This window comes from Aquila chrysaetos, chromosome 16 (assembly GCF_900496995.4).
Source record: "Aquila chrysaetos chrysaetos chromosome 16, bAquChr1.4, whole genome shotgun sequence".
In the NCBI taxonomy this organism is placed as follows: Eukaryota; Metazoa; Chordata; class Aves; order Accipitriformes; family Accipitridae; genus Aquila; species Aquila chrysaetos.
The window spans coordinates 28,311,627-28,334,468 of NC_044019.1; the positions used below are offsets into that span (position 1 = coordinate 28,311,627).

The 22,842-nt window shown below is 50.5% G+C and overlaps 4 protein-coding genes across 5 annotated transcripts; 1 reads left to right on the forward strand and 3 right to left on the reverse strand.

Annotated features, from left to right (window-relative positions):
* Positions 1–7,345: 7,345 nt before the first annotated feature.
* Positions 7,346–8,694, reverse strand: LOC115352177 (mas-related G-protein coupled receptor member D-like). The gene is made up of 2 exons (XM_030039909.2): positions 8,583–8,694; positions 7,346–8,382 (listed from the first exon to the last, which is right to left on the reverse strand). Exon 2 carries the CDS (start codon positions 8,330–8,332, stop codon positions 7,346–7,348), a length of 987 nt encoding a protein of 328 aa, XP_029895769.1. The 5' UTR covers positions 8,333–8,382; positions 8,583–8,694.
* Positions 8,695–11,479: 2,785 nt separating this feature from the next.
* On the forward strand, positions 11,480–12,089 carry LOC115351615 (proto-oncogene Mas-like). The gene is given in 3 exon segments (XM_041129043.1): positions 11,480–11,518; positions 11,521–11,622; positions 11,776–12,089. Coding segments are annotated over 3 exon segments (444 nt in total). The 3' UTR covers positions 12,079–12,089.
* A 2,775-nt stretch (positions 12,090–14,864) lies between these two features.
* Positions 14,865–18,420, reverse strand: LOC115352032 (proto-oncogene Mas-like). Of its 2 annotated transcripts, none has more exons than XM_030039631.2 (2): positions 18,112–18,420; positions 14,865–17,571 (listed from the first exon to the last, which is right to left on the reverse strand). In XM_030039631.2, the coding sequence occupies exon 2, from the start codon at positions 17,531–17,533 to the stop codon at positions 16,562–16,564; it is 972 nt and encodes a 323-aa protein (XP_029895491.1). In that variant the 5' UTR covers positions 17,534–17,571; positions 18,112–18,420; the 3' UTR covers positions 14,865–16,561. The 2 variants fall into 2 exon arrangements, with proteins under 2 accessions (XP_029895491.1, XP_029895490.1); XM_030039630.2 differs by having other exon boundaries at positions 18,097–18,420.
* Positions 18,421–19,933: 1,513 nt separating this feature from the next.
* Positions 19,934–22,579, reverse strand: LOC115352033 (proto-oncogene Mas-like). Its single transcript, XM_030039632.2, has 2 exons — positions 21,848–22,579; positions 19,934–21,345 (listed from the first exon to the last, which is right to left on the reverse strand). Exon 2 carries the CDS (start codon positions 21,317–21,319, stop codon positions 20,348–20,350), a length of 972 nt encoding a protein of 323 aa, XP_029895492.1. The 5' UTR covers positions 21,320–21,345; positions 21,848–22,579; the 3' UTR covers positions 19,934–20,347.
* Positions 22,580–22,842: the final 263 nt, after the last annotated feature.

Sequence of the window (22,842 nt, forward strand, 5' to 3'; positions counted from 1 at the left end):
TAAAGCCGTTGCATAGCTTACATATGGTCAAAAATGCCTTCTCAAAACTAATTTCAAAACCAGTTATTTTTGGCAATAAAGCATAAAAGCGATCTCCCTTCACCCCTCAACATTTATTCTTTAAAAAAAAACCAAAAAACACAAAAATCAGTTGTCCAAAAAGAAACATGGAAGCAAGCATGCCCACAATGTGTTGGAGGCCAGGAGAGCTATGTAGGAGCTCTTCTTCTCTGCTCACGTTCTCCTCCTCAGGTGTCTGCCTGGATACTCTGTCCCCAGGGCTCCACCAGAAGGAGCCTGCCAAAACCACCCTGGCCACAAACTGAAAGCCTTCTCTTAAAAAAAAGGGAGGGACACAAAGGCATGGGGTAGATTTTGGGGGGGGGGGGGGGGAATGAACGAAGGGATGAGCTCCCAGGGGAGATGGTGGTGCAGAAGAGCTTCAGAAGCAGCTGAGGAAGACACACACTGCACAGTAAAGCTGACTGGTCACAGAAATTCGAGTGCAATTAATTCAAGGAATTAAGCCAAAGAAAGCGCTGGGCCAAGGCATGGGCATGGGCTCTTGGACACTCTACACAGCATCTGCCATGTCAGACTTAATCCTCCATATGCCATTCACCTTCGTTTTTCGCTAAGAGAACAGATGTCATCTGAGACTAGAATTAAAATGCTAATACTATTTCAGATATCAAAATTACCCCAAACTTCAAAGTACAGATACTATTATTCTGCTTTTTCTATTCAGGTTAGTAAAGTGCCCCTACATCTCCCCTGGCAGTGAACTGGACGGGAATTTGGAAGGTTTAGAAATGAAGGCAGAAAATTTTATGGCATCCAAACAGAAAACATACCTTTTTCAAGAAGATGTGCTAGGGACAGAAGTGAAACAGTCATGGTAGGGAGAGGTGATTTTTCATTATATCAAACCAACTAAACTTAGCAAACTTCAGGTTAAATACATTCTGAGAACAGTTCCTCTGAGCTCAACCTGATGACACTATTCAGTGAGGTGATGCCTCCACCATCTCTCTGCAGGAGCTGTATCCTACCTTCCATCCTTGTTTTGCTCTTCAGAGGCTCTCCATAGCACAATAAAACCCTTGACCCTTTTGGGTTATTCCTTACAGGGTAGTAGATAAAAAAAAATGCTGCTGCTGTTTGCAGAAGGAAAACCTCTGGGTGCAACATGTGATGACCAGCTAAAAATTTGATGGATTTGATAGATGTGCAGAGGAGAACATCAGGGAGGAAGGTGGTGATAAGAATATAGACGTCTCCTAGCTGATACTGCTCTGTGTCTGTTTTAGATGCTAATGAGGAGGGGAAGGTGGAGAAAAATCAGGAGCAAAAATAAACAAATTAGGAAATCTCATATGAAGACGGACTTACATGTATCTTCATTGTTAAAACACATTGCTCCACACAACATTAGACAACAGGCTCTTGGGTTGGTGGACTCATCACTGGACCGAAGAGGAGAATTATTGATGCCAAAATGCCAATTCCCTTCAGGGCTGATGGGCGACTGCTGTTGCACGTACCTTTGTAGCACTGTTGATTTCACAGTTTTGAAACAAGATGCAGCTGACTGCACTAACCAGCAAGAGGATGGTGCAAACCAACCCCTCATCCTTTCAAAGATGACGAAGAAAAGAGGAATGGGAGGATGGAAATCAGCCCAAACAGAAAAAATGGCAATGGTACAACAGGGACCCAGCCTAACGGGGTTCTTGGCCACGAACAGGGAGGGAACATAGAGGGTTCTGGCTGACCTGAGGAGAACCCAATGCCGGAGTGGGGGAAAAGTCGGGGAGGGAAGGAGCAGGGATGTACGGAGTGTAATGCCCCCCCCAGGCACCTCTGTGCTGCTTCGGGGGTAGAGGAGTCTGGAGGGAAGGAGTGAAGCTGAGCCGGGTGGGGAGGGTGTGTTTTAATTGTCTCTCACTACCTACATCTACTTTAATTGCCTATAAATTAATTTTCCCTAAGTCAAGTCTGTTTTGCCCAAGACGGTAATTGGTAAGGGATCTCCTGTGCAAAGGGGAACTAGGGACACCTTTCTCCGCCAGTCTTAAAAAGAACCGAGGACTTCTGCTGTGTTCTGAGGGTCTGCCATAATACATCAATCCCTGTACCTCAAACCTGTCTCTGTCAGAGGAAAGGACTCATTACAAAGCTTTCCTCACTGGGGTTTCTCTCCCCATTTCTCCCCTTTCTCTCGCATCCTTTAAGAGGCAAAAGGAAATAGGAACTCCCGTATGCCCAGGTCTGTACTTTTCTGGTAATGTCTGTGCCTGTCCAGGTCCCAGCCTGGAGCTGCCGCATCCCGATGTGTGTGGGAAAAACAGGGAGTGAGACCATGATCAAGGGGGCTTCTAGTGAAAGACACAGAAACAGAATGGGTGGGAACGGGATCTGTAAAAACAATAAGCTAAGGCATGTTATTAGTTATTAAAAAATAAAATCCTTGCTCTCAGCGCCTGGGCCTGAACCCCATACTGCAGCAAGTCTGCCATGGGGCAGCTCAGTTCCACAACCTCAGTGGCTTTTGCTGGCTATTTTCCCCACAATTTCCATGTGAATGTTTTCTGATTTACAACCAGTCGCTTGGAAGTCTAATATTTCCCAGCTGCACCATGGGTGGAATTTGTCCCCTTGGGATCTCTTGGGACCTTTCACAAAGAGGCTGTCTTGACATCACCTCAAACCAAAGGAGGAATGAGCTCATGAAGTCCAATTTCTTCTGAACACAGACCAAGTTTTAGGGCACTCAGTGATGCTCATGACTTCTAATCTTCTCTGAGCAGAGGAAATGATTAATGGAAAGAAACTTCAGAAGATAAGCAGTATAGAAAACATCCTTTTTTGCTTACAGATATTTCTATTTTATATATAGATTGTTTCTATCCTGGTAATTATATGAATATTAGCACCAAGTTAATTGTTTTGGTTTTACTGTTCTCTGTTCTTAATTGATGAATCGCATGGATATTTGGTAATATGATTTTCTCCATCTTAAAATACATCTTGTTATCTCAGTCCATTATGCCTATTGCGGAGCTTCCTTAGGATGTGTTTCAATCACAGCTGTGCTTTGCATTAGAGCAGCAATATCATGCATCATTTTATGGAAAGTTCCTAACAAAAAGGAAGGATCTGAGAAGAAACAAGAATACTCATTGCACAATGTGTGGTAGAGGAAATAGTACTTGAAGTACTGTCAAAGACAGCACTAACTATAAGGCAAATCATAGTGAAAATAAACAAAGGGGAAAATGAAGACAGAAAATGGGGACTGGACCAGATAAATAATTTTTTATTTATTTATTTATTTTATTTATTTAAGACACAGGAAGAACCTTCAAGTCAATATGGGCTGAAAAAGGACAAAAAAGCCAAGTTTATTTTAGAACAGCTAATTCCAGCTGTTAGTCTGGTATTTCATAACTGTGCTTGCTGTTTGGCAGGTGAATAACATTTCCTCCAGTAATTCCAGGACCAGCCCCTGTGTGACTCACCCAACTACACATGGGAATTTAGCACTCTGGGGATATTCTTCTTCATCTGTCCTGTCCAAGCAAATCCTTTGTCATGCAAACACTTCATACTATCTCTGTTCCGCAATTCCACCTGTACCTCTAGCCATGCCGGCACCTCTTTGATCTGCATCCCAAGGTCAGTGTTCATGTGCTGTCTTTACCATACCATTTGTCTATCCTGTGCTTAGCAAGCTCCAGGGCTTAGGCACTCCTCCCATGCCATTCGCATTAAACAGTTACACTCGTGGAAACACTTTGGCTGTTGTTGACAGCTTCTTGAGGATGCTTCTGGCCCATGAAAGAGCAAAGCTTTCATGGGAGCTGCATTTATGTGAAAGTGAACTTCAGCAAGGTCCAGAGATGCAACCTATACCTACCAGTCCTCTCTCAGTCAAGACTATCGTAAGAAAACAGCAATACTTCTATTGTTAGGGTGATTTACTTTTCTCTTTTATTGGTTAAGAAAACTTAGAAATAAAATAAATGTAAAGTGTTTGGGGTGGGAGGGATTCCTGCAATGCAGGAATCACAGATGTGCCAGGTGACCCCACTATAAACACAGAGATCCCCTGAACACAATCAGTGGAGCTGAGAGCATAACTAGGTAAGGGGAGAAGACAGTGGAGAGGCATCACGGTATCTAGTGAAATCTCTGCTAAAACAATATTGTAGTCAATCATCAAATGTTCTCCAGACCTTGTTAACTAACATGAAATGGCTTCAGTGAAAGTGCTGCTCTGTAAAAAGAAAAACAAAAAAGAAAGGCTATGTCCCCCTGTTATTTCTTTGAATGTCCTGGTCAGAACATGTTCCCTTCTTTGACTTAGACCTACCTTCAAAAAAGCAGTTTTAGATCCCCCAAAAGATCACAAAGGCTCATTCACTGACCAAAGGGAGCAAGAGTTTATTAGGCTGGATCCAGGGCATGGGGGCCCTCTTTCCCCCTGAGCTGCCTGGGGGGCTCAGCACCTTCAGCCCCTGCCGACCCCCCCACGTTCCCCTGCCTGAGCTCTCCCCAGTCACACCAGCACATGGCATTGACACCACTGGATGTCTCTATGACCCCGAGGTAGCTGCAACAAAACCCATCTCTGCTGGCAGCAGCCTCCCATGGGCTGCCACATTGCACAGAAGCCCTCCAGGCCTCAAGTCAAAGCAAGGGAGAAGTTGGCACGTAGGGTCCAGACCTGGCCAACAACCAGGGTCACTTCTCCTCCCCTGCTCTACCTGGCCTCTGCCCCTTGCACCGTGTCGCCTCATACCAGGAATGAGGAGAGGCACCAGCCTCGAGGAGACCTGAGCGTTCTTCCTCAGTGGCTGTCCCAGCCGGAGGAGGAACGTCACCAGCCCAGCCACTTGCCCCTCCGCTCGGCCGCACGGGAGCAGCTCCAGCCTCCCCCCCCGTTGCCAGCAAGGATTCAAACAGCCATCTCCGCAGCTGCCTCCCCGGGCAGGCAGCTCCCCTCCTTGCACACTGTTTTCTCTTCGAACACTTGGCGAGAGCAGCTTTCGCCCAGCCCTGGAACCATCACTGCCGGTAGGTCCCCACCAGGAAGCAAATTAATGGGTTAATGCTGCTTTTTGCAGCCGCTAGCAAGGACAATGAACTTATCCTAAGTTCATCATGTTCAATGAATAAGCCTTCCCAAACTTGCTCGACAGATGAAGAAGAGGCTGGTGAGGAGAAGCACGATGTGCAGCCTCCCTGGGGGATGCCTCGGCAAGCAACACCAGAGTTTGATGAATAGGTTTGAGTTTGACGGCGGTGGCAGGGTGGAGAATATGAGGGAACTCTGAAGATCTGCACCACTGCATATGTTGCCACAGACAAACATTAGGTAAAAATTACAGCAAAGAGATGTTAAGCAAATGAAAAGGCCAGGCAAAGCCCAGAGCACCCCACACATGATGCCTGACAAGTGGTTGTGGTGGTGGCATCGGTACCAGGTTGGGAAGAGGACAGAGAGACATCGCTCCTCACTGATTGCTGTCAGGAGATACGTGCTGCTGAGGTAACAGAAGAGAAACAGGAGGTAAACTGCAGTGAAGATCACATCTGGGAAGTTCAAACAAAAAAAACCCCTGCACCATGTAACGCGAATGGTAAACAAAAAAAAAGGATCAGACAGAAGTCAGCGATGGCCAGGTTCAGGATTTAGACAGCAAAGGGGCTCTTCTTCATGTGGAAGCCCAGGAACTGCACGACCACCGCATTTCCCAGCAGCCCACAGAGCCAAACACCCCACCAAAACAATGTGAAAAAGTCAACCATAAAAGTCTGTGACTCACAAGACCAGCTGCCTCTCCCATGCACTCCATCATACAAGGAATAATTGAACAGAGAGAGGTTTGTTGTGTTGGTCTCTACCACGCTAATGACCCTACTCCGGGTGACTGCCTTCTCCCTCTCCCACCACCTCCTAGGAGAGACAAGGAATCAGAAGGAAATGACGGGCATCGGCGTTCCCAGCGCTCGCCATCTTTCCCCACAGCCCCACGCCAGCCCCAGGCTGCACCGGGAAGGACCCCATCCCCTGCCATGCCCAGGACAGATTCCCACCCCTCCTGCCCTGGCCCTGGCCAGGAAGCATCTCCCACATGCCCATCCCTGGTCTCCTACCTCCTGGGGCTCCTGGGAACAGTGCTGCCACAGGAACCCCAGCACACGGGGCATCTGCGGGGCCAGGCTTGCCAGGAAAAGGGGCTGGTGATGGCTGCTGGGGCCACCCACTCTGCTTCAGCTTCTTCTCTCGCACGTGAAGGAGCAGACCTTTGCCCAGAGACCATGTCCTGTGGTCAGGAGTCTCCCCTCACAATCTCATCACATCGCTGACCGCTTCCCCTCATGTGTCCCATGGACGGTGGTCTTGTCAGGAGGAGTTGGCCACGCCACCCCCTTCCTCTCCTCCCGCTATCCTCCAGCGTCTTCCCACCATGCGAGGGTCTGCTGGCTTTCACCGTGTGTACCTGGTACCGGACCAGGAGACCCTCCGCATTGGAAAATCACCAGTGTGTGGACATGCAACAGCATAAGGGCTTTACCCACCGCCTCTGATGAAACTCCCCAGGCATGCTGCCTTAGAGATTGCATCTCTGAGTTACACAGGCCTGCAAATGGGATTTTATCTGCAAGATTCTTGTGTCACCAAATCTCATCCATCAGCACCATGGAGACAGCTCACTTTTCTCTGTTTTTCTTTTTCTTTCCCATTCTCTCTCTTTCTTTTTTCTTTCTCCCTTTCTTTCTTTCTTTCTCATTTTCTTTCTATCTTTGTCTCCATCTCTCTCTCTTTCACTCTCTCTTTCTTAGTTTCCTTCTTTCTTTCTTTCTTTCTCATTCTCCAAATTGTAATTTTACCCTATGTCTTATTTTCTACACCACTAATCCCCCCATCACCCACCAGGACCCATTGGCTTACCCATTTTTGCAACCCTTTTTGCAGAGCCCTGCCTTGCTTGGCCAGCAGAGATGGCCAGAGCTCCCCAAGGGCTTAATGTGTCAGACCTTCCCCAGGCAAGAGATCCCCCAAAACACCACAAAACTCATCTGCTGGGCAAAAGGAGCCAGAGTTTATTCACTGGGGCCAGGGCAATGAGGGTCATTGCAATGGGGAACACAGCCCGGGCACTGGGACCAAGCCTGGCAGACCAGCGCTGTGCTGGGTCTGCGCCACGTGCCCCCATGATGAGCTGCAGCGTTGTTCTCCCCCCTCGCAGCCGGCAGGCACCGAGTGCACGGGCACCTCCAACCCCCAGGCTGTCTGCAAGGCTCCACATCTCCAAGCCTTCTCGCCAGCAGTGCCTTATACAGTGGTCTCCACCATAGTGTCCTCAGGCACATGGCTCTCCTTCTTGCTCACCGCCTTCTCTTCGAACACTCGGCGAAAGGCGACTTTCACGGAGCCTTGGAACCGGCACTGCCGGCAGCTTCCCACGAGAAAGTAAATGACTGGATTGACGCTGCAGTTCAGCAACGCCAGCAGAAAAGATGTATTTTCGGGAAGTAATTCATGCGAACTTGGAAGATTGAGGAAAACCTCTACACTGAAAGGAATACCAAGGGCAAAGAAGAAGATCACGTTGAGCAGGACAGCAACACAGAGTTTTCCCGGGTGTCGTCTCTGTAAGCCACATTGGAGTTTGATGAACAGGCACAGGTTGGAAATTAACATCATTGATGACAAAATCATGGCAACTGCAATGGCTACACCTGCAAGTACCGTCTCATAGCTTTCAGCATAGTTAAAGCTAAGATACATCAAGGAAACAAAAAATCCAGCGAGACCCCAGAGCACCCCACTCACAATGGCTGACAAGTGCTTTGGGCGGCGGCAACGATACCAGATTGGGAAGAGGACAGAGAGACATCGCTCCACGCTGATTGCTGTCAGGAGACCCAGGCTGCTAAGGTCAAAGAAGTGGCACAGAAATTCAACTACAAATACAAAATCTATGTAGAAAGAAATAAAATTATACAAATAAGAACAAACTGCTGCTAAGCTCAAAAGTGCCAATAGGAGCAGAAAAAACAGGAGAAGCAGAGAGAAGTCGGCAACAGCTAGATTTAGGATGTAGACGGTGAAAGGGTTATGCTTCATGTGGAAGCCCAGGAACCACATGACTATCCCATTCCCCACAAGTCCACAGAGAGAAATCCCCATACAGACACCTGCAAAGACCATCAGTCCGTAAGACAGTCTTGAGCATTCATATTCGACACTTTCTCCATAGTCCACATATCCAGAAGTCATGTAGTTCAGAGAGAGCTCTGTTGTGACTGTTTCCTCCATGGCGACTGACCTTGCTCTGGGTGGCCGCCTTCTCCCTCTCCCACCACCTCCTAGGAGAGACAAGGAATCAGAAGGAAATGACGGGCATCGGCGTTCCCAGCGCTCGCCATCTTTCCCCACAGCCCCACGCCAGCCCCAGGCTGCACCGGGAAGGACCCCATCCCCTGCCATGCCCAGGACAGATTCCCACCCCTCCTGCCCTGGCCCTGGCCAGGAAGCATCTCCCACATGCCCATCCCTGGTCTCCTACCTCCTGGGGCTCCTGGGAACAGTGCTGCCACAGGAACCCCAGCACACGGGGCATCTGCGGGGCCAGGCTTGCCAGGAAAAGGGGCTGGTGATGGCTGCTGGGGCCACCCACTCTGCTTTGGCCTCCTCCCTTATTCCTGAGGAGCAGACCTTTGCCCAGAGATCACATCTAGTGGTCAGGAGTCTCCCCTCACAATCTCATCACATTGGTGACAGCTTCCCCTCACATGTCGCATGATCGGCAATCTCATCAGCAGGAGCTGGCCACATCACCCCCTTCCTCTCCTCCCCCCAGTCTTTCACCAGGAGGTGCTGATCTGTTATGATCCCATTAAAAAAGGCACTCAGACTCTGTAAAGTATCATTTTAAATGCCATTTACTAGATCTAAAACTATGAAGAAGGAGAGGATAGCACAGATAATCTTATGTCCCTTCAGGTGCTGGGAACCCCAGGTCTTGCAGCATCGAACAGACCTCTGATCAGGGCAGATACTGTCCATGGAAATGTTACCCCATTATGGTCATTTGAGCTATTACAGGATTTTCTTAAAAAAGAAAACAACTCATTCTACTATCATACAAAAAAGATGTTCACATGAGAACCATTGTAGCAGCCTTAGATAAAGGCAAGGACATGCAGGTGGTGTAATCACCAGCACCCAGTGGGAGCTGCCTGCAGGTTCCTCTTTTACCGTCAACCAACGAGGTTGTCCCATGGCCAAGGGAGATGCACAGCACGGCATGGCATAGCACAGGCCTGGGACTACTCAGCTTGAGTGTTTTGTGGATCTCTAGCTCCCTGATGTATAACGGTCTTCTGGTCGGGATGTCTACACCCCCGTCCTCCAGCTTCAGCTCACCGTGCCGGAGTCTCCTGGGTGTTGCTGTGCGAAGCTGGTGGTGGAAGACTTCCCTGAGCTCTCTTCTGTTCCTTCGCTATCCTTACAGCCTGTGTCACCAGAGGGATGGTGGGGAAGAGATTGGCAGGGCAGGAGGAAGGCAGAAAGATGAGAATGAGTGAGATGAGCCAGGAACCAGCAACAATGGGGATGAACCAGCAGAAAACCCTTGGAAGTCTCTTACGGTCCCGTGGCCTTAACGTTGCTTCTTCCCATCATTCTTCAGGTGCAGAACTGCTCCTGGTCATGCCCATCCCTGCTCCTGCCCCCCCCCAGCCCTCATCACCCAGCCACTCCCTGCACCTGGGATGCCAACAGAGTCCCTTCAACAGCAGCCAACGGGGCAGAGCACTGCCTTGTCTCAACTTGCCGTGAGAGATCACCAGTATTCAGATACAGAACAGCACGAGGACTTTGCCCGCTGCCTTTAATCACATCCCTGACATGCATGTGTCTTCTCTGAGATTACATTTTGTGGGGTACATAGTGCTGCAAATGTGCTTTTATCTACAAGTGCTTCCTGTTGCACAATCTCATCCTTTAGCATCACAGGCACTGGCATTTTCATTGCCTATTTTCTCTCCTTCTTTCATGTGTTTTCCATCTTTTGAATACCTCTTCTTGGGACTTATTGCCTATGCTTGGCATCCCCAAGACTGATGTCCTCCAAGGATGTCCTTTGATTTCATGCGGTGAATGCATGGTAATGAACAAGGTCCACAATCTCTCCAGTGGGTCCAGCCTGAAGCTGCAGGAGTTGGAGCCAGAGATAGACTTGAAACAAGGCTAGATCATATGCTCAAGGTCCATCCATGAGAGGGGGATGGAGACAGGTCTTCAGACAAGTGCAACTCCTGCGCAGCTCGGGCAAAGCCTGGTTGCTCAGGCCTGACCCTAACTGGAGCCCCTGGTCCCATGGGCAGGGGATGAATGGATGGGGTCAGGGCAAGTTAGGCCTGCTGGTGCCCTTAGGACCCTGGAAGACAGAATCAGTGCGCCTCACATGGACAGTTTAGTGTGCTATGCTGTTCCGTCATGCTTCATGAGATTAAGTCCCTTTATTCCCCTTTTGGGCTATAAAAATCAGCTCATCATTGTCCTACAATGACAGCATGTGTTTTTCTTTCTTCACCTCCACTGTGAAAAACATTTCACTTTATTGATTTCTTCTATGGCTTTGTAGCATTAAATTTCCAACAAGTATTACGTTCCATGCTTTGACACATCAAAGCAAAGCCTCCATCTGATGGCAATGTCTCCAACAAGAAAGTTGGGAAAAGCCTTCGAGCACCAGTTTACATGTCATTAGAGGCACTGAGCAAAGCCCTCTTGCTGTTACACGTCTGCACATCAGTGATTTCCCACTGGTGAGGGTCCCTGGCTCATCTCTCACCTCTCTGCCATCCTCCATCCCTGGGATGATTTATGTACCCTCCTGTATTGACAGACGGAGCTTTCCCCCTGCACTTAAGTGGTGCTGCTGGGAAGTAACAGGAGAACACATTACTCTGCAAAACTGTCCCCAAAGCTTCCTGGTCTGGGACAATACGCCCTTCACACACCTCCCACTCTGTACATGAACCATCCAGCCAGCATCATCCCTTATTGGCACGGTGCTCCTCTCTCTTCCTTCCCCTCCAAGCAGATTTTGCTTGCCCTCAGCTCTGTGGGAGTTGTCTCCTATGGTTTTGGGGCTATAGCTAAGTTACTTGCAGTATGTTCTGGGTTTTGCCACACATTTTGGAGAAGCATCTGTATGGGGGCAAAATGTCCCCAGGGAGAGCAGGGGGAAGTCTTGGATCACACAGCGAAAGCCAGAAGCCCTTCCCATGGTCGGACAAAGCTGGAGGATGGCAGGAAGAGAGGAAGGGGGGCATGTTCCTTCTTGTTAAACTTATATTATACCTTATTTCAACAGTCTATTGTATTTTCTCATTTCAATATCTTTTGACTAATTATATCCTGATAGTTCTGTTTCTGTTTTAGTATTTTGCCAGCATGTATCTCCTGACAGCAATGAGCATGGAGAGGCGCCTGTCTCCAGATTGTTCCCAATCTGGTACTGGTGTCGCTGCCCAAAGCACTTGTCGGGTATCATTTGTGGGGTGCTCTGGGCTCTCACTGGACTTTTTATTTCTTTGGCTTGGATTAGTTGTTATTTGAATATAAACTGTCAGCAACTATTACAAGGTTTAAGCACTGTGAATTTTCTTATTTTCTCTTTATTCCCATTCCTTTGCAACCTGTCCCTGTTGATCAAACTCTGCTGTGGCTCACAGAGATGACACCCAGAGAAATTCTACGTTGCTGTCCTGCTCAGTGTGATCTTCCTGTCCATCTTTGGGTTGAGAAGACTCAGCGTGGTGATTTTTCTTGGGCGTATTGGTATAAGCCTATTTGTTCTTCAGATGACTTACCTGCTGGCATCGCTGAACAGCAGCATCAACCTGGTCATTTACTTCCCGGTAGGGAGCTGCCGGCAGCGCTGGTTCCAGAGCTCTGCAAAAGTCACCCTCAGCCAAGAGTTCAAAGAGAAAGCAACGAGCGAGGAGGAGAGCCACATACGTAGGGACACCGCAGTGGAGACCACTCTATAAGGCACTGCTGGCGAGGAGACGTGGAGATGTGGAGCCTTGCAGACAGCCAGAAGGATGGAGGCATGGGGGCACATAGCAGAGACCCAGCACAGCACTGCTCAGCCGGGCTCTGTCCCAGTGCCCGGGCTGTGCTCCCCATTGCAACGACCCTCGTTGCTTTGGCTCCAGCGAATAAACTCTGGCTCCTCTGGCTCAGCAGATGAGTTTCACAGTGTTTTGGGGGATCTCTCGCCTGGGGAAGGTCTGACACATTAGGGCCATCTCTGTTGTCCGAGGTGGGACTCTGCAAAAAGGGTTGCAAAAATGGGCAAGCCAAGGGGGTCCTTTGGGTATTCCTCCGGCACTGCTGCACTCCTGCTGAAGTGAAAGGCTGAGCAAGGAGTGGAGGCAATTGCTGCCGTGGGAAGCAGCAGTGGGGCTCGTCGGCTGGGTACCACAGCCCCCCCCGACCCTGGTCCCCTCAGCATGGAGACAGCGTGATGGCAGAGCTGGCCGTGCCTCTACATCTGCTGCCGCCCCGGTGAGACATGGAGGGTGAGGACTCACCCCCACCAAAATCCCCCTCCCAGCCCAGGGGAACCCCTCTGCCTCCTCCGGGGCTGTGCGGACCCCCCCCCGAGCAGGGCTGGACCCCCAGGCCGTGCTGCTGACCCACACCCCGGGCTCAGAGGGCTGCGGGGACACATCCAGCACGGAGCCGGAGGTGATTTCACAAATATCTGCGGGGTTGATGCCTCTAGATGGCAGGAGAGGGGTACGGATCGCACGGAGCATCCTCGCTCTTCTGGCCGAAGAGCCGGTCAGCAGAGCCGGCCCTGCAATCCCAGCTGATGGAAAGATGATGCAGGCAGGACTGCAGAGCTGGGGAAGAAACAAGACCATTCTTTTATACTTTAAGTGGGAATTTGTCACCCTTTCTAATTCCAGGGTTAAATCATTCTGAGAAAAGTATGGGTTCGGTAGTGCTGGGGGATTACGAATGGCATGTTCCCTGCACTCGTGTTTGTGCCGAGAAGTTCACACAAGGTGCTGTTTTCTGGCTCTGCTCCAGGGGAACACGGCTTGTTGCAGCAGACTACAGCTGGCTGACGAGACACCGTGTCCTGGGGGTTGTCACCTCCCTGCTGGGGTTTCTCAGGGACCGGACAGCACAGTAAGCATCCCTGCAAGAGGGCAGGGAATCTGCTCCAGACCTGCTCCTATCAGTCCCTACAGGAAAACCAAGAGAGGATTTTAAGTCATGTTTCACATTTCAATATCTCCATAGAAGTTTTGTCCACAGGGACAAAAGCATCCCAAAGGAGGCTTTAGACTCTTTTGCCTTACTTCAGCCAGGGCTATGATACCTTGTCCTCCAAACTTGGAAGAGGAGCTGTCTCCAGAAAAGGCACCGATTTTGGAAAGGAAATATTTCAAGGTGAAGAGTGAGATAACAGACCGCAGCTCAGGATGCCTGATGCCAAAGATCACCTCTCTGATGCCAGAGAGAAGCAAAGCAGGCAAATGTCAGCTGCAGAGGCTGAGATGGGAACCTGCTCTGGCACAGCTCACCAAACACTCCCCAGACACGGCTCCAAGCCATGCCATGAAGCAAGGCAGGGGATCACCAGATCAGATGGTTTTGGCAAAGCAGAGACACTAATTCCTGTATTCCCTTTGCTCACAGCAAAGATTTCATAGTAACTCCACTGAACGCACCTCTGCGTCCATGACCAAAGAAAGCCTGAAATGTGGAAATTAACAAAACCAGATGTATGGGCCACTTAATTTTATAGAAATTAGGAGCATCACGCTGCTCATCTGCCTGTGTGGGCTGGCGGGGAGCGGGCCATCCTTTGGTTGCCCAGCTTCAGCATCAAGAGGAAGCCCTTCACTGCCTCCGTACTGGACCAGACCATCCTCAGGAGGCGTGGAGCAGCTCCTCTGCACAGCTGTTTCAATGACTAACCGTACGCTCCAAAATCCTGATTGTGCTGATCTTTTTCTAGCTAACCTACCTAAGGCGTCATTTTGTTACTACTCCTAAATTAAATTTGGATTTCTTTTTTTGTTTCCAACATGCTAACTCTGACCCCAAAGTTTGTTGACTAAACAACAACTGGACTTCACTGCAGAGTTTGTCACTGGTGGACAGAGCAAGGCTGACTCAACTCTGCCAGAAAATGGCTCATTTCCTCTCGTTCTAAAGCCTCTGTCTTGTCTATGAGGAGGACTGGTACCTCCAGAGCATGATGCACCTCATCCTAAGGTAGGCGCCTGCAATAGTTGGGATGAGCCATCTGTTAACAGTGCCAAGATTTCCTCATTTGTTCTGGGAGGGACCCGGGCAGCAGATGACACCTCTCTGGGATGATTGCAGTTAGCAGAGATGTCTCTCGCTGTAAGAAGCCTCCCGTTGAGCCAAAGCGGAGCTGCCCACACATGCTGAAAGCTTTCCTCGGGAACAGCTGAGCACACCAGGAGAGCACCTCCTTGTAGGATGGTGCAGGCAAAGGTGGAAGGGCAGAGGGAAAGACCAGAAGGAAAGGACCTCGCAGCATCCCAGCACCTGGGAGACTGCTGGGAAAAGCGAGGAGGAGGCACACAGCCTGACAGGGGTCTGCACATTTGCAGGTGGCAGGGATGCCTGATTTCACCCACCCATTTCCCTGCCTCTTACACAGTGAGAAGATGTCCATCCTTTTCGCACTGCCTTAAATCCAAGGGTAACTAACGTGCCACTGCTTTTAGAAAGAGAAGTGAGAGTATAAGCCATGGGTGGTGAGTCATGCTTTGAAGACACATGATGAGGTTAAACATCTAAGAAGCCTTTATTAACAGAGTAGTTTTACAGAACGGGGCAGGAGTCTTCCACAGTTGAGAGCGGCTCTTTTTGTCTCTCCCATTTTCCTGTCCTTTGGAAAGTAAAAACTTTCTGAGCTACAACCTGTTGTCCAGGAAAGAGCTCCCATCATCCAGGGAGAGTCTCTCAAGGCAGGTGCAGAAGGACCACGATCCTCCCGTGTGCTTTTCCTGCTTCCCAGGATCTCCCTTGCCTGCAGTGTCACCCAGACCACCACCTATCTGAGCTTCTTGTTTTTACCAGAGAGTTCTATGAGTTTGGTTATCATGGCTCTGTACCTGTTCTGCACCAAGTGATCGATTTTCATTCCAGCCTGTTTGGTGACATGTAGCTCTGGGCTGAGGGACAAGCCAAAGGGCAGAGAAACTTCTGTCGCCCTACTAGGTCCTACAGGCCATGGCATCCGTAGTTCCTGGGGTTACTGTTTCGGTCTATCCTGCTGCTGCCTGTTGTCCCTCCACCCCTCCCTGCCAGCTGCATCTTCCCAACTTTTCCCTTGTGCTCGTACTAAAGTTAGTGCAGCCTTGTGGCGAGTCGCACCAGGGAACAAAACCAGCTCAAAAGCAATGGTTGGTTGGTGGCTTAGTTCACAGGAAAATGAGAGCTGGTGTATCCCCCAGCTCCTTGATAGCAAGGGCTGACAGACATGGAGGGAAGAGAGAAGGGGAGAAAGTGCTGCCACTACCCCTGTGACCCAGGGAGTGCCTGAGCCAGGCTACAGGGATTCAGTCCTCATGGCCTCACCAGGGTCTTTTCCATAAAAAGTCCACTGTTTTCTTCTCTCTGCCTGTATCCTCATCCACATGGAAAATCCAGTCTTTACAGAGTCTTCAGGCAGGGCTGTGCTTTTTGGGTTGTTTCATTTTAACCATACTCTTCTTGTTTTTCTAGATGAGGAGCAGCCACACCAGAAATGGATACAGACCTCAGCTCAGGGTTGCGAAATGGTATTTGCTCAAGCTAACCATCCAGACAGCCCCCAGAAAAGTGGGAGGAACCACAAGAGGCAGTTCCAGTCAAAAACCCTTGTGTGCAGACGACCCACATGATGGGCGGATAAAACTCAGTTTGCAGCAGAAGCAATGCATTTTGGGGAAAGCCTTCCAGGCGTGATCCCAAATACATGCCTACTTGCCTGGTAACAAAGCTGAATGTGAAGTCTCCACATATTCTTCACACGTGTCGGTACCCGCTGGAGATGCACACGCAAGGGTTTGCCCAGGAATTGTTCTGCCCTGCTGTGCCAAGCTTTCTTATCAACCGGCACTCTGCTCTCGAGCAGATACACCAAAAAAACCCACTGGCAGGAGCTAAGAACCTCCGCGGCTCTGTTTTAATAGTGCACAGGGTAAAGCAAGCTCACTTTTGAGACAGTGAAAGCTCAGACCTGTTGAATAGGACAGATTCAAAGCAAAGGTTTCAAAGCAAAAGGTTTCAATGGGTATTTCATCACACTGTCCAGCGTCCACCCCAGGCAGGAGTTCCCATGCCACCCAGCACGTTTTGTTGTGCCGCAGCTAATTAGCTAATTCCGTTCAGCTGCAGCCAGACCCGCACCGAAACCATCTTCCTTGGCTCACCCTGGCTCACGGGACACCTCCGTCCCTAGAGCATCTTCTCTCAGGGAGGGGCTGCAGAGGTTTAAACAGCTGTTTCCACTGTGTTTTCTCTGGGAGGTTCACCTCTATTTTGGGGCTCTGTTACGTCTTCGAAAGCCCTTTGGAAAGCAACCCTAACAGAGGGTGTGAACTTCTTTGCACAGCTCCCAACAAAGAAGTAAATAACGGGGTTGATACTGCTGTTCACACAAGCAAACAGGAGAGAGGCGTCAAAGACAAAAACAGAAAAATCAAACAGTCTTAGCAAGAGCCAGTAACCAAAATCTGCAGTGAAGAAAGGGAAGAAGAAGACAGCTAGCAGGACCACAACACAGAGCTTCCTTGGAGGATGTTGCTGTGAACAGCACAAGACCCTGGCAAGCAGGGTTAGACCAGAAAAAATCAGGGTAAGCACCGATAAGACGTAGCTCAGGATGAAGGCAGTGAGCACCGCGGGGCAGAAGGAGAGGGTCACGGTGAGCAGGAACGCGAGGGCCCAGAGCAGGGCGCAGGCGAGCACTGGCAAGCGGTGGCAGGGGCAGCGGGCCAGGGGGAGGACGGACAGAGACGTCGTGGCACTGAGGGCTGTCAGGAGATAGACGCTGGCGGTGAAAGTGAAGAGGATGGTGATATTCAACACAGTTGTCACGTCCTGCAAGCTCAGCCCCTGACAAAGGCTTTCTGGGCCGTAAAATATCACGAGGGTCACGGCGATGGAGAGGAGGAAAGTGAAGTTGGCGACGGCCAGGTTGAGGATGTAGACGGTGATGGGGTTCCTGTGGATGCGGGAGCCGAGGGACCAGAGGACGGCCCCATTCCCCACCAGCCCGCAGAGGCAGATGAGCAGCGTGACAGGGACTTTGCTCAAGTGATGGGCTTCACAGTCAGTCCAGTTGTAGTGATTGTCCTCATGCCCCAGCAGCCTGGGATGCCAACTCCTGTTATATGCTGTCCCACCGAGCTGGCTCCAGCAAGCAGGGCTGGCTCTTTCCGTGGTAGGGAGCAATGTGTTCATCACGAAACCTCTGCCACTTCTCCTTCCCCCTCGCACAGCTGGAGGGACAACACGAAACAGAGATGTGTTAGCAACTCTGCTGTCCCCCACACTAGGCTTTTCAGATCTTTGCAGCCATGCCCCAGCTTCCATGTGGAGGAGCACAGAGAGAAAGGAGGGAGAGGAGAGGGGGAAGAGAGGATCTGGGGAGATGGGTATGACATGCCTGGCACGAGAACATGTACAGAGGTGGAGCAAAAGCTAGGGAGATGCCTCCTTCCTGGCTTTGGACAGGACAGATCTGGAGGAGGAAAATAACAAGCTGAAAGGATTGTCCTTCTAGATGTCAAAAAGCAAGTGGGTTTGGGGGTAGATCTGATATGGATGCTCAGGTGTCTAATATCAGAGTTGATATTACTAAGCTGCTGGGTTCCTTCAGTGGGACACTCATTTCACTATTCCCCTACCACCTTTTTCCACAATATTTATATGTCTTAATATCCTAGAGACCACTATTCCTCAATCAGATTTGGTACAAATTGACCAACAGGGGAGGCACTGATTAAGCTGGAAAAAAAACTCACCCAGAAAAGTCTGACCTTCTTTCCTCTCGCAGCCTGGAGAACTTTACTGCAGCAGAGGCACTGCAGACTCACATCGCCTCGCACTCGCCAGCTGCCGCCCCCGTGATGGGATCTTCATGAGGTTTCCCGGAATTATCACTCGGAAAACTGGACTGAAGCCTGTCTTGGTGAGCCTGTGAAGTGTTCCGCATGAGGTCTTTCTCAGGTCCTTTCACAAACCGCTTTTATCAGTGTTAGCCAAGCGGGTTTGTTCTCGCAAACAGGGTACTATTTCATTGCATTTGACAGTATCAGGGTTCTGGTTATAATCTTTTCTTGGCTTTGTACAGGAAATGACTAACAAAAAAAAGAGTGTCAGAAACTAGACCTATGGGAAAAGCAGATTGTCTCCGTGTCAGGTTCCTCTTTCGTTTCATTTTAAAGCAACCCCAATCCAGAAATATTCATTTCTTTGAACTGGCTGAACTTTTCTTCTATGGTTCCAGGGGTGTATCTTTAGGACCCTGCGCTACGAGCGTCGCGTTGCTGCAAAGCCTCTATGTCTGATTCAGATCTAGGTTTGCCACTTGTATACCACAATTTCACAGTGATACTCGACCTTCACATACACAGTTTCCAAAAGCATGCTACTACGTGCATCGAGCTGCTAACCGAATAATAAGATCTGTGCACGAACTAGAGCACAGACAGACAGTGGAGAGATGACTTAAGATTTCAGGAGAATCTTTTTTTCCTAAGGAGAGGTGAATCAATGCTGCTCACTTGGCTTTAGCCATCTAAAAGTTACGGGTTTCATCTGAGTTGTCCTCTACACTCCCTTTGTAGTCAGTCAGCAGCCTACGATGGTTTCCTCAGACAGGTCCATGTAATACCTAGAGAGCTGAAGGTAGGTGAGATGATTCCTACCCAGCCTGACTGCACTCAAGGTCAAATGCAAACAGCTCCTGTTGCATCTGGGAGCAGGGGTGCTCCTGCTGGGAATTGGCACGCATGGGGACCCCAACACGAAAACCACCTCCTCTCTCCCTCTCTGACACGGCATTTGTGTCCCCAGCTACAGAATCACTTCCCCTCACCAAGCCTTTCAAGTGCAAACAGGTCATGATAGGGAAAGCATCAAGGTACACCAGCATAATGCTGTGCAACACAACGCTCGCTGCCCGATCTACCCGTGTGCTCGACAAAAGAGCAGAATTCCCAGGGTTTCTCAGCTTCTGTTTTCATGGGCACCATCCTGAGCATGTGTGCCTAAAATTTTGATTTCCAACACAAGATTTACAGACATCGGTTATTTGTTTGTATCGGGGTCAGGTTTGTATGTGTTCAAAGGAAGCTACATTCTGTAAATATTATGGCTCTAATAGCAGTTGTTTCTGTGTGTTGGGAAAGCTAATAAAACCATCTGGCAGGCAGAGCTCAGCCTCCTTGAGCTATAGCGTGTGAGAGCCTTCCCAGCCTATTTCTGCCTCTTTTTTGGGTCTGCCCTGGCAGTTTGCTCCATGGGTTTCTTCACCTGGTGCACAGAATTGCACTTTCCAACAGCCACCAGCCCCTAGCTGGCTGGCGGTCAGTCCTCTGCCCAACCTGGCACAGTGCTATCACCCTGGCAGGGTGAAGTTTGGCTGCTGGACTGATGCTGCCAGCTCCATCAGCCAGACTGAGATGGGGTTTTGCTGTCAGACTGTGGCACAGGAGGGCATTAAGCCAGAGGGAGCTGAAAACATCATTTCTGTCCCTCACCATCATCTCCCCTGGCTTGGGGGCTTTTGAGGAGCAAGGTAGTGAGTGGGTGGTGCTTTAGTATCAGGCACCAAGGTCCAAGAAGAGGGTAGAGGCAGGAAGAGTTGGGAAATCTCCATGCTGGGAAGCAGACAAGGTACAGATGAGGGCCCAGGAGCGTGGCCGTGTTAACCCTGGAGAACAGGAGAACACATGGCGCAGGACTTTCTGGACCACATCAATTCAGCATTATAAACTAGTGGGCAGTGTGAGGGGACTGTCACAACTTCAATTCTGAGAACAAGCAAGGGCACAGCAAGGGAAGAAACTGTAATCACCAGTAAGTTACATGAAAGACACTTTTATTAAAATAACTTAAATATAAGTTTGAGGTGGGAACCAGCCCTGCCCCTGGAAATCAAAATGAGCGTGGCTGTGTCCTGGGAGATGCACGACTATCCGCTGCCGGTCCCACTTACCCAACTGGGCAAGGGCTCTGCTCCCGGAGGTGCCAGTCTGCAGCCGTAGGGGTTTAGGCAGCAATTCCCATCACAGGGGTCTCACCCACCTCTTGGGAATCTGCCCTATCTTCAAAGACCCTCTGAAGAGCGACTTTGACGGATCCCCTGAACCTGGACTTTCCGCAGCTCCCAACCAGGACGTAAATAACCGGATTGATGCTGCTGTTGACAGAGGCCAGCAACAGGCAGATCTCAAAGACAAAATTAATGTAGACAAAGAAGTTGAGGAAGATCTGGACGCTGAGTGGGATGCCGAAGAGGAGGAAGAAGAAAACAGTGAGGAAGATGACAGTGTACAACCTCGCCGGGTGGTGTTGCCAAGAGCTACGCTTAAGCTTGATGAAGAGGATCACGTTGGAAAGAACCATAAAGGGAGTGAAAAAGCAGAAATTGAGAAAGCACAAGGTTCCGAGAACCGTCCAGCAGTGTTCAGAGTGTCCCAGGTCACACACAAAGTACACCAGCCCGGCAAGGACACAGGCGAGGGCCCACAGCAGGCTGCACGCGATGGCCGACAGGAATTTTGGGCGGTAGCATCGGCACCAGAAGGGCCAGAGGACACCCACACACCTCTCCACGCTGATGGCCGTGAGGAGATAGAGGCTGGTGCTGTATGTGAGCAGAACCATGGAGTGAAATAGCGGCAGCACCCGCAAAAGCTTTGGCTGAAAGCAGCTGAGCATGGGCATATGATATATTACAAGGAAAGTCGATGTGCAGAGGAGAAAGCAAGTGTCGGCCACGGCCAGGTTCAGGAGGTAGGCGGTGAAGGGGTTCCTCCTGATGCGGAAGCCGAGGAGCCAGAGGATGGCCCCGTTCCCCACCAGCCCACACAGGCAGATGAGCAGCATGATGCTACCGGTGATGATTTCAGGGATGTGTTCTGCAAAGCACCTGGTCCCATTGTGTCCATCCCCATAGACCATGCTCTCCAGAGGCGCTGGGGACACTGTACGGATTGTGGTGTTGGGATGTCGATCCATCTTCCTCCTTTCTCTCTTGTGCTCACCTGAGGAAAGGCAAGAGATAAAGGCAAAATTAGTGACTCTCAGGTCCTCAGTACTGTGAATGTCCTGTGGTCATTCAGTCTTCCCGCCCTCCTCCACAGGCTACAACATCTGCAACCCAGAAAACATAAGAACTGAGCGGAGAAAAAAAGAGGGGAAGGGAAGGGAAGGGAAGGGAAGGGAAGAGAAGGGAAGGGAAGGGAAGGGAAGGGATAGGGATAGGGATAAGGGTAGGGGTAGGGATGGGGATAGGGGTAGGGGTAGGGGTAGGGATAGGGATAGGGATAGGGATAGGGATAGGGATAGGGGGGCAAATCTTGCACCCAGGGTGGCAGGAGACAGACAGAGAGCTGGAAGAGGAGTGGAGGGAGAAAGAAAAGGCACACAGAGCCATTTGCCCTGAAAAGGGCTAGGGAGATGAATGGGAAGAATGCAAAGACCGAGGAAGAGCAGAGCAGCGTGCCCCAGCAACAGAAGCGGAGGCAAGCCCCAGACGCCTCTCACCGAGCACAGGGCGGTCCAGCGAGGGCTGAGTCCTTGCACAGCCTTGGTATCCCAGAACTGCAAATTCCAGTGCTCTCTGTCAGACTTGCACGTGAAATTTTACAAAGCTGCCATGCCAAAATTCTCCCAGACGAGATCTGGCCTCCAGGAACAAGGTAACTCCATGACGGGGTTCCTCCGACAGTCTCCGTGTGGGTCTCGGCACCCTGCCTCTTCCTCAGCTGGAGGCAAAAATGGGCCCTGGGACCACGGTCCTGGGTTTCTGCTCAGGGGTGGGTGGCTGCGGGCACACAGGCGTTCCAGTGCTTGGTCATCCCTTCTGAGAGCGGCGGAAGCAGCTTGCCAAAGAGTCACCCTCACGGGATGAGCGTTGCAGACCGGTCTGTGGGTTGCTTCAAAAGCTTCCTGTTCGCAAACCTGCCATCGTGTTGAGCGCGAAGTTATCATCTTCCTTCTCCTTCGCCGCTTCTCTTCCGTGCCCGCCTGCAACCCCCCTGAGATGTGTCGCGGTTCCCATCTATGCGAACGCCTCCTCTTTGCTGTCACAAAAAAGCCCCCGGCTACCCCGTCAACCCAGGGAAAGGACGCTGGGGCACAGCGCCCGCTGACTGTCACCCCCCCGGCTTGCAAGAGCTGAGCTGGACGCCTCCATCACCCCATGCCCTGGGGAGGGCAAGAGGGAAGCGGGACGGTGTGACGCACCCAGCCGCCGCGTCCCGCAGACGGCACGGACCGCCGGACCTGCCCCGCTCTGACGCTGGCGGGTGGGCGGCTGCTCCGTGCCCCGTCCTCACGTCTCACCCTGCTGAGGTTGCGGGGACACGGGGTGACTCCTCGGAGGGGACCGTTGCTCACGAGCGATGTCTGCTGGGCAGGAGCCTTCTCGTGGCAGCGGCTCCGTCCCTTTGCCCATCTCCAAGCATCGCTTTCGGGACCAGGGAGATCTGTCCCACTTCCTTGTCTGCTGTACAGCGAATCTAATTAAATAGCTCAGG